The sequence below is a fragment of the Arachis ipaensis genome, chromosome B10 (genome assembly GCF_000816755.2).
Source record: "Arachis ipaensis cultivar K30076 chromosome B10, Araip1.1, whole genome shotgun sequence".
Taxonomy (NCBI): Eukaryota; Viridiplantae; Streptophyta; class Magnoliopsida; order Fabales; family Fabaceae; genus Arachis; species Arachis ipaensis.
The window spans coordinates 107,121,889-107,134,061 of NC_029794.2; the positions used below are offsets into that span (position 1 = coordinate 107,121,889).

Consider the following 12,173-nt stretch of genomic DNA (forward strand, 5'->3'; position numbering starts at 1 on the left):
CAATGACAAAAAAAAAAAAAAAACGAAGAAAAGACGCCCCTTATGTGGAGCTGTGGACTCTGGACAGATTATATTTTAATGGTTTGAGCAAGTTGCAAACGAAGAAGAATTCCGTTAGGAACCAATGGAATATTTGTACAATGTATACAATGGATTATAAGTTAAAAAATGAATATTAACCATCGGGTACCAGGGATAATAAATATCTCATGTCATGAAATCACTTATCCAAAAAGCTTAAGTTGATTTTTTGGGGTTTACCAGGATTTACCAAAGATTAAACTCTTAACCTTTCGAATCTAAAACTCTAATATCATGTTATGAAACCACCACTCATCCCAAAAGTTTAAGCTGATAGAAAAAATGTAACACTAATGGTTATATCTCTGATACTGAATCGGACATCCCTAAACCTCCATTATACACATTATATAAATATTCCATGAGCTCTTCATACTTCCTCACCGGAAAAACCTACCCCTTTTACAATTCCAAATTTTTAGAATAAATTATTATTTTTTATTATAAAATAAATTTAAATGTTTACATTTTAACCTCAAAATATTTAAACTAACTCATACACATAAAAATTGAATTAGTTCCATGAAATTACCCACAGATTATACTTTTTTTTTTCATTACAAATACACTTCTCTCTCTCTCTCTCTCATACATATCTAGTAGTTTTATCATTAAATCAATAAAGATGAAATTAAAGCTGCACCGTTAGCAACAAATGATGAGTTCATCGGCAAGAAAGGAAGAAGGATATGATGACGACGATGCATGCATGTATGCGATGTTGTTGTCAACTTTTCAAGTGTTCCCTTTCATATTGAATGCTGCTGTTGAACTCAACCTCTTTCAGATATTGTCTGAGTTAGCCACCAACGGTGCATACTCTTCCTTCACAGCACCCTCAACTCTACAACAGGCTGGACAAAATGCTTCGTGTGCTTGCCAGATTCTCACTTCTCAATTCGAGTGTCGTCGTCGACCATGGCGTTGGCGGCAAGGTTGAGAGGCTTTATAGTCTCTCACATGCTGCTAAATATTTTCTCAAAAATCAGTCATAATCTAGCTTTTTTCTCAAATCTCAACTGCCACCCAGCTCTAACAAGGGTTTGATGAGTGAGTAATTAATTAATTTTAGAGGGTCGTCAGAATTTATTGTTTTTGGCTATCAGATAATCATCAATGTTAAAAAATATGAGATAAAATATGTCGATGGATTACTAGATTAAAAAAATTAAACTAAAAAAATTGAATTGATAACTAAGTGATGGCAAAAAATAATAAATTCTGATACCTCCAATAATTAATTAATCTGATTGAGCTGCATTAATATATTCTTGAATTATAATTAATTAGGGTAAACATTAAGGATGCGATTGTTGATGGAGGAATAGAGGTGTTCAAGAAGGCTAATGGGATGTCGGTGTGGGAGTACATGGAGAAGGATGCAGAACTAGTCACACTTTCAACAAAGCAATGACAGGAATCTCTGCCAAACATACGAAGAAATATTTGGAAGCATATGATGGATTTGAAGGAGTGTCAATGCAGGTTGATGTTGGAGGAGGTACTGGACGCTGCCTTAAAATTATCCTCTCCAAGTACCGTAATATTAAGAGTGTGTGTGGATGGAAAGATTATAAATAATTTTTAAAAATTTTATGATAAAAATATTATATTTTTATGTTTGACAATTTAATGTTCCTTCATGTTGGAGGGAAGGAGAGAACAGAGAAGGAATGTGGGAAGCTATGCAAAGACTCTGGATTCACCACTTACCAAGTTGTTTGCCCTACTCTTTCTTTTTTCGGAGTCAGAGAATTTTAAATACAAGGATCACATACATGTTCTATTTATCATTTAGAACGTCATATAGTATGGAAAACATTTTAAGTATACCGGAAAATACTGGTGCACCAGTTGTTTTAACTATTGATTTTAATTAATATATATTATATATATTTTTTATAATTCAAATCAACGGTTAAAACAACTGGAGCACCGATACTCCCAGTCCACTTGAAATATTTCTTAGTATGACTCCTTTTGTTTACTTATAACTTTCTCTTCATTTATATTTTATAAATAAATATTTGTTATGCAACATTCCTTTTTGTTTTTGAACCTATTCCAACCCTCACATATGAGAGAATGTGTTAGCCATTATCATTTTAAACTTTTGATATTTGTAAATTTTTTTTTTTGAAATAAAAAAACTCAACACAACAAGGTAAAACAAAAAAAAAAAGAAACAAAACCTCTTAATGTTAAAAATAACAACCTCTAGACATCTTCGACATTACCATCAACCACAGAGTTCACTACCAATCCACTCATCGTAACTTGTAAAAGATCTGTTAATAATATCCACCACACTTGAACCTTGATTTTTGAAGATTATATCATTTCTTTCTAGCCAAATTATCCAGATGACCGCAAAAAAACCAACCAACCACTGCTTCTGTTCCATCTTTCTCACTGATATATCCATCCAACTTTCATAGTGTTGCTTGAGCGTACCTGGAATATTCCATATCCTTCCAAGAGCGAACAACCAAGCACACCACACCTGCCAAGTGAGCTCACAACCAATGAACAAGTGAAAAGCAGTTTCAACATATTTATGACATAAAACACACATGTTATCATTTTGGCCAATAACACCTAATCTACACCGTCGTTCCCTTATATTCACCCTACCAACCAGTGCAAATCAAGTAAACAACTCAACCCTTGGTGGGACGAATCCTCTCCAAATAGTACTAGTGAAGCTATAGCTTGTGATATCCGAGAGAAGTACCTCTGCCTGCAATACCTGTACAAATGAGTTAGTAGAATAAACACCCTTTTTATCAAATTTCCAAATCACTCTGTCCTCTCTCTCAGTTGTCAGTTTCACTGATTGCAGAACCGCATGAAGCTGGTTTACTAGTTCTAGCTCCCATTGAAATAACTCTCGTCGTCACTGGAAATTCCAAATCCACTCTAGCCCATCCCAGAACCCACAATCCCCCTATGACAGATCCTTGAAGATTTGAGACCGAGAAAAGTCTTGAAAAAATAACTTTCAGAACACTACAAGGTAACCAGCTATCCTCCCAAAAGCGAATTATCCTATCATCCCCTAGTTCCATAGCCAAGCCTCTAATCATCTTCTCTCTCACTTGTGGCTCCCTGATTTGTAGTTGACAAATATCCTTCCAAGGACCCCCTCTTGTAAGTACAAGCTGATCACAAATCATCTCAGAAGGATTCATGTTATTACAGGAACATACAATTTTCTTCCAAAGTGGACAATCCTCTTTCGAAGATCTCCACCACCACTTGAACAGGAGCGTTGTATTCCGAATAACCGCGTCACTAACTCCCAAACCTCCTGCCTTTTTGGGGGCCTGTACAACTTTCCATTTCACTACAGGCATCCTGTCCCTCCCATCCTCCTTACTCCACAAAAAGCATCTCTATAAGGATATTATTTTGTCTGCTACTGCCTTCGACATTTTGTACAAGCTGAGATAGTAAATAGGCAGGCTATTAAGAACAGATTTAATGAGAACCAGCATACCCGCTTTATTTAGAGACTTTGCTTTCCATAGACTTAGCTTTTTCTCTACTTTATCAATCACTGGTTTCCATGTCTTGACCAGCCTCGGATTCGCCCCCAAAGAAATGCCAAGATATCTGACAGGTAAATATGCCTCTTTACACCCCAACAATCGACACATCTGTCGTGCCCAACTTTTCTCACAATTAACCGGGATCAAGCTAGACTTGTCAAAATTGACACTCAACTCTGACATCATCTCAAAGCAGCGTAGCAACCACTAATATTTTCTGATCGTCTCTTCTTCAGAAGGGCAAAAAAGTATAGTGTCATCCGTAAACTGTAAATGTGACAACTCAATGTTATCCCTTCCAACCAACAACGGAGTAATACGTCCATTCCACACCGCCTGTCTAATTATCCTATGTAGAACATCCACAACAAGCACAAATAGAAAGGGAGAAAGAAGATCCCCTTGTCGTAGACCCCTTTCCATTTTGAAGGGCTTAGAGGGAGATCCATTTATTAGGACTGACATAGACGCAGAACACACACACTCCTTTATCCACTCCCTCCATCTACGGCCAAACCCCATCTTCTGCAAAACAATATCCACAAAACTCCACTTGACTCGATCATAAGCCTTTTGGAAGTCTAGTTTAATAATTGCGGAGCTCTTTTTCCTCAACTTCAGCCACTGCACAGTTTCATATGCAATCAAAGCCCCATCATGTATCTTCCTACCATGCACAAACGCACTCTGTATTTCTCCTACCAACCCAAGCATTATCATTCGCATCCTCCGAACCAGGATCTTTGATATAACCTTATAAACACATACCACCATACTAATTGGCCTAAGGTTCTTGATTTCTTTAGCTCCGACAAACTTTGGCGCCAGAGCCACCTAAGTAACATTCGCATTCCTGGGTAAAACAGCTGACTGAAAAAATCCTATCACGGCTGCAGTGAACTCCCCACCAACATCCTCCCAACACTTTACACTTCTTAATGAAACTCATATTATACCAATCATTGCCCGGTGCCTTAGTTGACTCACAATCGCAAACTGCATCCTTAATTTCCTCATTAGACGGCATCCATTCCAACTCTGCTGCCTCCTCCTCCGTTATCCGGTTAACTAGTCCATCGTGGAACCCTATCACCGATGAGGTCTCCTGATGATATAAATTCTTATAAAAGTCTCTGATAGCAACTTTAATCCTTGCTTGATTTCTTACTATCCTCCCATGAATAAGTAAGGACTCAATCCGATTGTTTCTCCTTCGAGCTGAGGCTAGATTGTGAAAATAGCGAGTGTTCTTATTCATATCCTTGGCATACCTGGATCGCGATATCTGCTTCCAATGTAATTCTTTTCTGATATACTATTTCTTACAAGAGCTCACCAACGCCCTCCTTCTTGCTTCCACAGTTCCATCAACAACCCCATTGCTAACCATATCATCTACTTTCTTTATCTCTTCTTCAAACTTCATAATTTTCATATCCATGTCCCTAAAATTCTCTTTATGCCATTTACCCAGCAGGACCGTCAAAGCCTTCAGCTTGTCAATGAATTGTACGTCACCCAAATTCCTCCACTCCTCCTTCACCATCCGCAAGAAACCCTCATGAGTAAACCAAGCATCCAGACTCCGAAAAGGTCTCGGCCCCCCTCCCAATCTTGTGATATCCACAATCAATGGACAGTGGTCTGATAAACCTCTCGGACCTTCTCTAAGCCTTATTTTAGGAAACTCTTTCAACTACTCCAAACTAACCAGAACTCTATCAATGCGGCTACACGACTAACCTCTAAACCATGTGAACATATGATCAGCAAGTGCAAGGTCCAAAAGCTCCATATCTTGAATCCAAAATTTAAACTCAGCTGCAGTCACTGTCAAAGTGGTAGCTCCTTTCCTCTCTTCCACTTGAACAACCTCGTTAAAGTCCCCCAAATAACAAAAAGGTACTTGACAAAGCCCAGATAAAAAGCTCAGCTCTTCCTACACGACAAGCTTCTCTTCCCTTTGGTGCACACCATACACTAAACAGAAAGTACACTTAAAATTATTTTTTAGCACAACGCCATCCGCACACAACCATCTCTCCCCTTTATAATAGTTGCTCCTCTGAAAAATCATTTCATCCCACATCAACAACAGCTCACCGGAAGCACCTTCCAACCCCACGTACTCCCATCCTACCACATTATTTTCCCACAGTTGCACTACATCATATTTGGTTACTACCTCTTTCTTTGTCTCTATTAAACCTAACATATTCAACTAAAATTTTCTCCTAAAACTCTTCACCATACTCAATTTTTCAACTCCCCCCAAACCCCTAATATTCCAAGAACTAAAAATCATTTTAAACCAATTGTACACACCTTTTTGCGATTTTTCGGCCTACTTCTTCTTGCCTTTTCCTTTTGTTTAGCTTGCTTTTTCTTCTGCGCAATTGCCTCGTTATGTGCTTGGAGTATAGCCATAATATCATCTTCCTCATTATACTGAACTGCTCCAGATTCCACTGCCAACTCCCATGCCTTCTTGTTTTCCTGCATTTCATCATCCCATTTGGTTTCAGAGGATTCAGTCTCAGCTTCGCTGTCTTCAGATATTCTTGCATCTTCCAAGTCCTCTGCAACCCTCCAAGTCTCACCAGTCCCTCCATCCTCCCTATCAAGCCGTCCTTGTATCGCATCTACCTCTTGGCCATCATCTTTTATCTCATTAGCCAATTCAATATTTTCTGAACAACAACCTGGACAATTTTTCTTCGAATGTTCATCCCCATTATTCCTTGCCTGAACTCCTGCATGACACCCTTCTCCCCAATGCCTTCCTTCAATAGCATCATAAGCATCGTACTCAGCTGCAAAACCCACTCCCAATCTGTCTTCTACTAAAACTCCGGTTGCCCACAGAGAATTAGCATCAGCAGCCCCACGTCCGCCCCTCCTACTATTGCTATTAATTTTCACCCCAGCCACCATCCCGGTCCTACCATAATCCTAGGATTCAGTTCTATCCGAATTAGCATCTTCATTACTTGCTGCAAAATACGATTGATCAGCCCTCGACACACCAGAATTGATTGACCTAACTGTTGTTCTTGCTATTTTCAAATTTAAAAAATTGTCTCTCCACTCATTCAAATCCTCATGTTGAATTACAACTTTTTCTTGTCGTTGATCCTCCTCTCTAACCGTCGTCACCATCAAATCTGCTGTTGCATCCCATTCCGACAGCCGCATATTACTGCTATTACCACCGTGGTGATTTTCAGGATCTCGCATAGCACATTTTCCTCCCATAGAGAACCCATCAGTGCCTTCCAACATATCCTTCATCACACAAGGCAGTAAGTCATCGACTTCAGTTCTCGCTTCCTTTACGAACACATCGAATCCAACCGTCCTTACAGTAATGTGTATCCATTCATAATGACCTCGAACATGCATGTGTCAATCTGCACTCGTCCAACACTAAAGGAGTGACATGATTTTGTTGCATCGTCACAATTCACCACCTTACCCCACTGTTCATCGATTGTACGAAACGCAGCTTCTGACTAAGCATGTAACGGTACTCTGAAGCACTCGAGCGACACCCTTCTAGTTTCGCATCGGTCATTCTCCTCCCTACCTCCACACCCTATGGAAAAACTTCAACCGACCGTTCCCATTAAGTACGAGCGCCGCTTCCATACTGTAAATGCTATCATTGTATGCCCCCATCTCACAAACCTTGACCACGTGAGGCCACTCCTTACAAGCTATCGCGTTCAACAAACCAAAGTCTGTCATCATGGTATTGATAACACTCTTCTGTAACCAGCTCAAATTAGGCTGTGCCACCGAGACGTCTATCTTTTTCATCCCACACTTTCCATGCATATCTTTACCAGTGTCCATGTTTTTCCGTTCTTCCAATTGTTCCCCTCCCAGAGCACTAGTTTTTCGACGTTCCACAACTCCATCATCAGTCCGCCAAATTGTAGTGTCCACAACCACCGCCTTCTTCCCCTGGTCAGTATCCCTTCTATACCTCGTCCCTCCCACAAAAATTTCCTGACCTCTCAATTGCATTCGATTCATTTCTGAAATTGCTTTCAAAGCTCCTCCCTTTGTGGTATATCGTACGAACGCAAAAAGGTATACCGCACCATTTCTCATATTCCTTGATAGATATATATCAATGATCCGCCTGTCCATGAAAATAAGCCAAACAATTCACGTTTCGATATATCTTCTGGTAGCCCATCCACAAAAATACTAAAGGATTCCTTCTCCAAACGGACATACTCTTCTCGGTTCCAAATCCTTGGATCCTTGACTTTGGATCATGACTGCCTAGACCTACCTAACTTGTGTTTCCCCAACCCACTCTCTCTTGCTCTCTTTCTCGTTCTCTCATGATCGGAGTACCTTGATATTCATAACCTTGTTTGTTGAAACAGAAACCTAACCCTGTTGCTTTTAATTCGAGTCATTGAGTGGCAAAAGAACCAGTACTTCGTTTAAGAGAAAAATAGATAGAGTTAACTAATTTATTTTTTAAATTTTATTAGAAACTAATTTGTTCGAAACCAAAATTATTGGGTATAATTTGGATATTATTACAATCATATTTCTATAATTAAAAAAGAAAAGAAAAAAACAACTATAGTGAGAGGTTAACATGTAAAGACAACAAAAGCAGACAAGCAAATTGAGTAAGAAAAAGAAAATACAAAATAATTACATTCTTTCAGGCTATAACAATGTCTCATTCCCTCTATTTCCATGCACCGTACAAATATAAGAAACCTACACAGATTAAGAACATTGTTTGCTTAATTATACAACTATCTACTTTTAATATAAAAACCTTTCTCTGTCCATGCATCCAATTAAAGTGAAAACCAACTATGTAAAAGCACTTCATATAAATCCTCAACTGTGGGTGGAAATTGGCATTAGTTGATACAATTTTGGAGGTAAAGTGCTCAAATTTGGTTTCCCACGGTATCCCCCAACCCGGCAGGTCAAGGACTAATCCGTCGCGGTACTGAGCTCCATTTAAGGGTTTGCCGCTGGCCAATGGGTTGCTGCATGCACAAGGCGGGATTCGAACCCCCGACACTTGCTTAAGCGGACTAGTGAGCTAACCACTAGACCAACCCAACTTGGTTAAAGTACTCAAATTTGATGCATATAGTATACAAAATAGGATTAAAACAAAATGTAGAGCCCATGGACAAGCCTTGGTCCAATAAGCAGGTAAAGTGTCCTGTTTCCAGCTATCATATTCATACAATAATGAAAGGAATGATAGGGGGGAAGGATTTATCATAATAATAATAATAAAAAAATGAATAATGGAAATTACATTATTGTGCTTATTTTCCTTCCTCTACCAAAACAAGAAGATTATAGTGCCACTTTAAAAGCCTAAAACTTCATCTAATTGGCTTGGCTAAAAGAGATTAGAACAGAACCAATAGGAACATATGTGACAAGAATTCTCTCTATAATTTATATTTACATTGCATTTGGAGAGGCATAGCTCTCTAGTGATAAGGATTAATCCCCTCACCAAAGACTAATAAAAGCCTTTCTAATGTTATACATGAATAAATGATCAATTTTATACCTGATTGACATAAATCACCACAGGAAAAGGATAATTATCTTACTCTCCTTCTTGGTTTCTTTTGATAGTTGTTAACAGAGAAGAGCTTCTTCAAGACCTTCACAATCACCACCATGCTAGGCCTATTGATATTCTTAGTTGCTGGAACTAGTGCATCATTATTATTATTGGCAAATCTTGAGGAAGCTGGAGTAGCACATCTGAATTCAACTTCTTCTCTTGAAGAAGATGTAGCAGAAGAACCAGTTGTTGAAGAACACATCAACTCCTCATTGAAATCCTCCCACAACAAGTCTATTTTCTCCTCTTCATCATCATCATCCAACAAAGTTCGTTGTTGAATTCTGGTCTCAACTGATGAGAAGCTCTTCCTTTGAACCTGAGATATCAGTTTTGCTCCAAAGAAATCACCATCTTCTTCTCCTTTGTTTTTTTGGTATGGATTAGGAGATGCTATTGGTGACAGATTCCACAAAAGAGGTGAATCAATGGCATGTGCATGAGTATCACTGATTCTAGGGAAATTGAATTCATCTGTATCCATGGCTTGGATAATCAGAACTCTAAAAGATTGAAAAGAAATTAGGAGTGGTTTTTGGTTAGGTTTGTGAAGGTGGGCCTTGAAGTTGTTTAGGGAGGGGTTTTAGTTCAACTGGTGCAAAAACCAAAGCAAGAATGATAAGTGTGCTTTCTCTCTCTATGATCTTGTTTAGTAACTCTCTCGTTACACAAGTCTTTCAAGCAAGCTTATGGCCATTCATAAGTAGGCCAGGGCCATAGATGTCTAAGCATAACAAAAGGCAACCACTCATTTCCTTTGGTTAAATTTGTTGAAAACAATAATTGATATACACTATATCTATAAAATAAAGTGAAGTAAGAATGAATAAAAGATGTATTTTTCCCATATTTATGTCTAATTCAAAGAGAATTTGAGTAAATTCACCAAATACTAGATGTGCACAGGACCTTGAAAGTGCATTCAACTCATGCATGTACTTTAACTTGCTTTGTTTGTTGGTTGGTTGGTTGGCAGAGTATGCATATACAATGACAGTAACAGTGGCTGGGAATGTATATAGCTTTGGGGTCATCCTGCTTGAACTGCTGACTGGAAAGTGGAAAGCCTGCGGTGACAGAGGGAACCGAATTGGTGAAGTGGGTTTTGCATAATTTGGTGAACAAAGACTACATTCTTGATTCCAATGTTAGCAAAACATCTCAAGCTGTGAGAAACCAGATGCTAGCAAGACCAAAGACGAAGAGTGTGCTAAGAATGCTTCTGAATGCTAGATAGATGAAGCCATCATATTATTTGTTCTGCAAGGTTGCAATGAAATAAATCTTCTAAGTAGAGAACTTTTCTTGTACAGTGAAATCATATTAGATCATACATACAAGTGTTGATATCATTTAGTTCAAGGTGTTGGATTTTAGATCCTCCAATTTCATAGGAAAATTTTAAGAAGGATCTAAACTTTATCATGGATTTTATATACCTAACAATACTATAATAGCAATGTTATTTTTTATTAGTGTTTTGCTCAAGCTCCAAATTATTCGATGTCATATTGGGTTTTTTGCCTGCCTTGGATTTTTCAAAGGAAAACGAAAATGGTAGTTAAATATATATATTTCTATCGTATACTAATTTAGTATAACTATATAAGACTTCACAGAAAAGGACTTAATCTTAAGATTTTTGATAGAAAAATGATAAATAATTAGAAATATTTTTCTGTGATAATAAATGTTGATTGGCACATAGTTTTTTTTTTCTTTTTTTTTCCTTAAAAAAATCAAGTATAAATGTGTGTTTGGAAAAATTTATTAATAAAGTGTTTGTATTTAATTTTCAATTAAGAAAAATGTGGAACAACTCTATACTACGTTTTTGTTAAGCAAAACTTTTATGTGTCTCATATTAATAGAAGTAAACAACTCCATAAATCTGATTGTTAGAGAGAATTATTGTCTTTCAATCTTGATTAGTCAGTTAATGTAACTATTTTACCAACTTATTTAAGAATTTTAATAGCTGGTAGAGGGAGAAGACGATTGAGAGGAGAGAGAGAAGGGAGATCGGTATAATTTTGTAACACATCTCATAACAAATTCCTATAATAATATTAACATTGACAACTTCTAACACAGTATAATTAAATGTCAATTTGATAGAATGGCTACAACAGCCTCGTCAAGATGAAGAATCTAATTATGATTCATATCAGATTATAAATCTAATAATTTGATAGAGTGGCTACCAAAGTACCAATCTCCCCTGTCAATAGAACCATTCCAGTTTTTTCATTCAGGTTTCTTCAAATTCAAACAGTTATCGTTTAAACAAATCCTGAATTTGATTTAATTCCTTTCCTGAAATCAAGAAACAGGCAAGAATGTTAGTTAACAACCTTGATCAAATTATAGAGCAATGCAAGTTTACCGAATAAACAAAAGAACAAGGAAAAAAAAATGCTAAAGTAGCTTGAAACCAGTTCATTATTCAAAATCGTTGCACTTGGAGAATCTTATGTTATATAAATTGCACACATGGCTAACCATTCAAAACATCTTATTAGATACTTCTATTCAAGATTAAACAGTTTTTCTAAATATGAGTATGACCAAAATGTTGCTGTTCAATAAGGCCTCTAGTTAACAACTTTACTAGCTAGAGATCTCTCCTAATCATATCTTAGTAATCAACATTAATTTACATTTTAGTACGATCTGAATAGAAAATAAGCAGAAAACTCGGATGAAAAGATTGAGATTGGAGATAACCTCCAGCTTCGAGTTGCTTCTGTAGTTCTTGGCCTATAGCATCATTCTCAGCCTGTAATATGACGTACAAAAAAAAAACGTTTGAAGTTATACGGCGCCGTTTTGATTTTTTTAAGAAAGGAATAAAAAACCTAGCCTTGCCTTTACTCCCTTACGGCCTCACCCCCTTCCCCCACACC

The 12,173-nt window shown here is 37.5% G+C and overlaps 2 protein-coding genes across 2 annotated transcripts in view; both read right to left on the minus strand.

Moving 5' to 3' along the window:
• Nucleotides 8,967-10,775, minus strand: LOC107621823. The gene has a single exon (XM_016323812.2). The coding sequence runs from the start codon at nt 9,749-9,751 to the stop codon at nt 9,242-9,244; it is 510 nt and encodes a 169-aa protein (XP_016179298.1). The 5' UTR covers nt 9,752-10,775; the 3' UTR covers nt 8,967-9,241.
• Nucleotides 11,766-12,173, minus strand: part of LOC107623668 (mediator of RNA polymerase II transcription subunit 21-like) — a 9,040-nt gene continuing 8,632 nt past the window's right edge. The window contains exon 3 of the mRNA XM_021113844.1: nt 11,766-12,046. Coding sequence (XP_020969503.1) covers nt 11,924-12,046 — 123 coding nt within the window. The 3' untranslated portion in view covers nt 11,766-11,923. The remainder of the gene's footprint in view (nt 12,047-12,173) is intronic.

What these genes read in the sequence shown, in the direction of transcription:
- LOC107621823 (XM_016323812.2), bottom strand. Translation starts at nt 9,751, where the DNA reads ATGGATACAGATGAATTCAATTTCCCTAGAATCAGTGATACTCATGCA.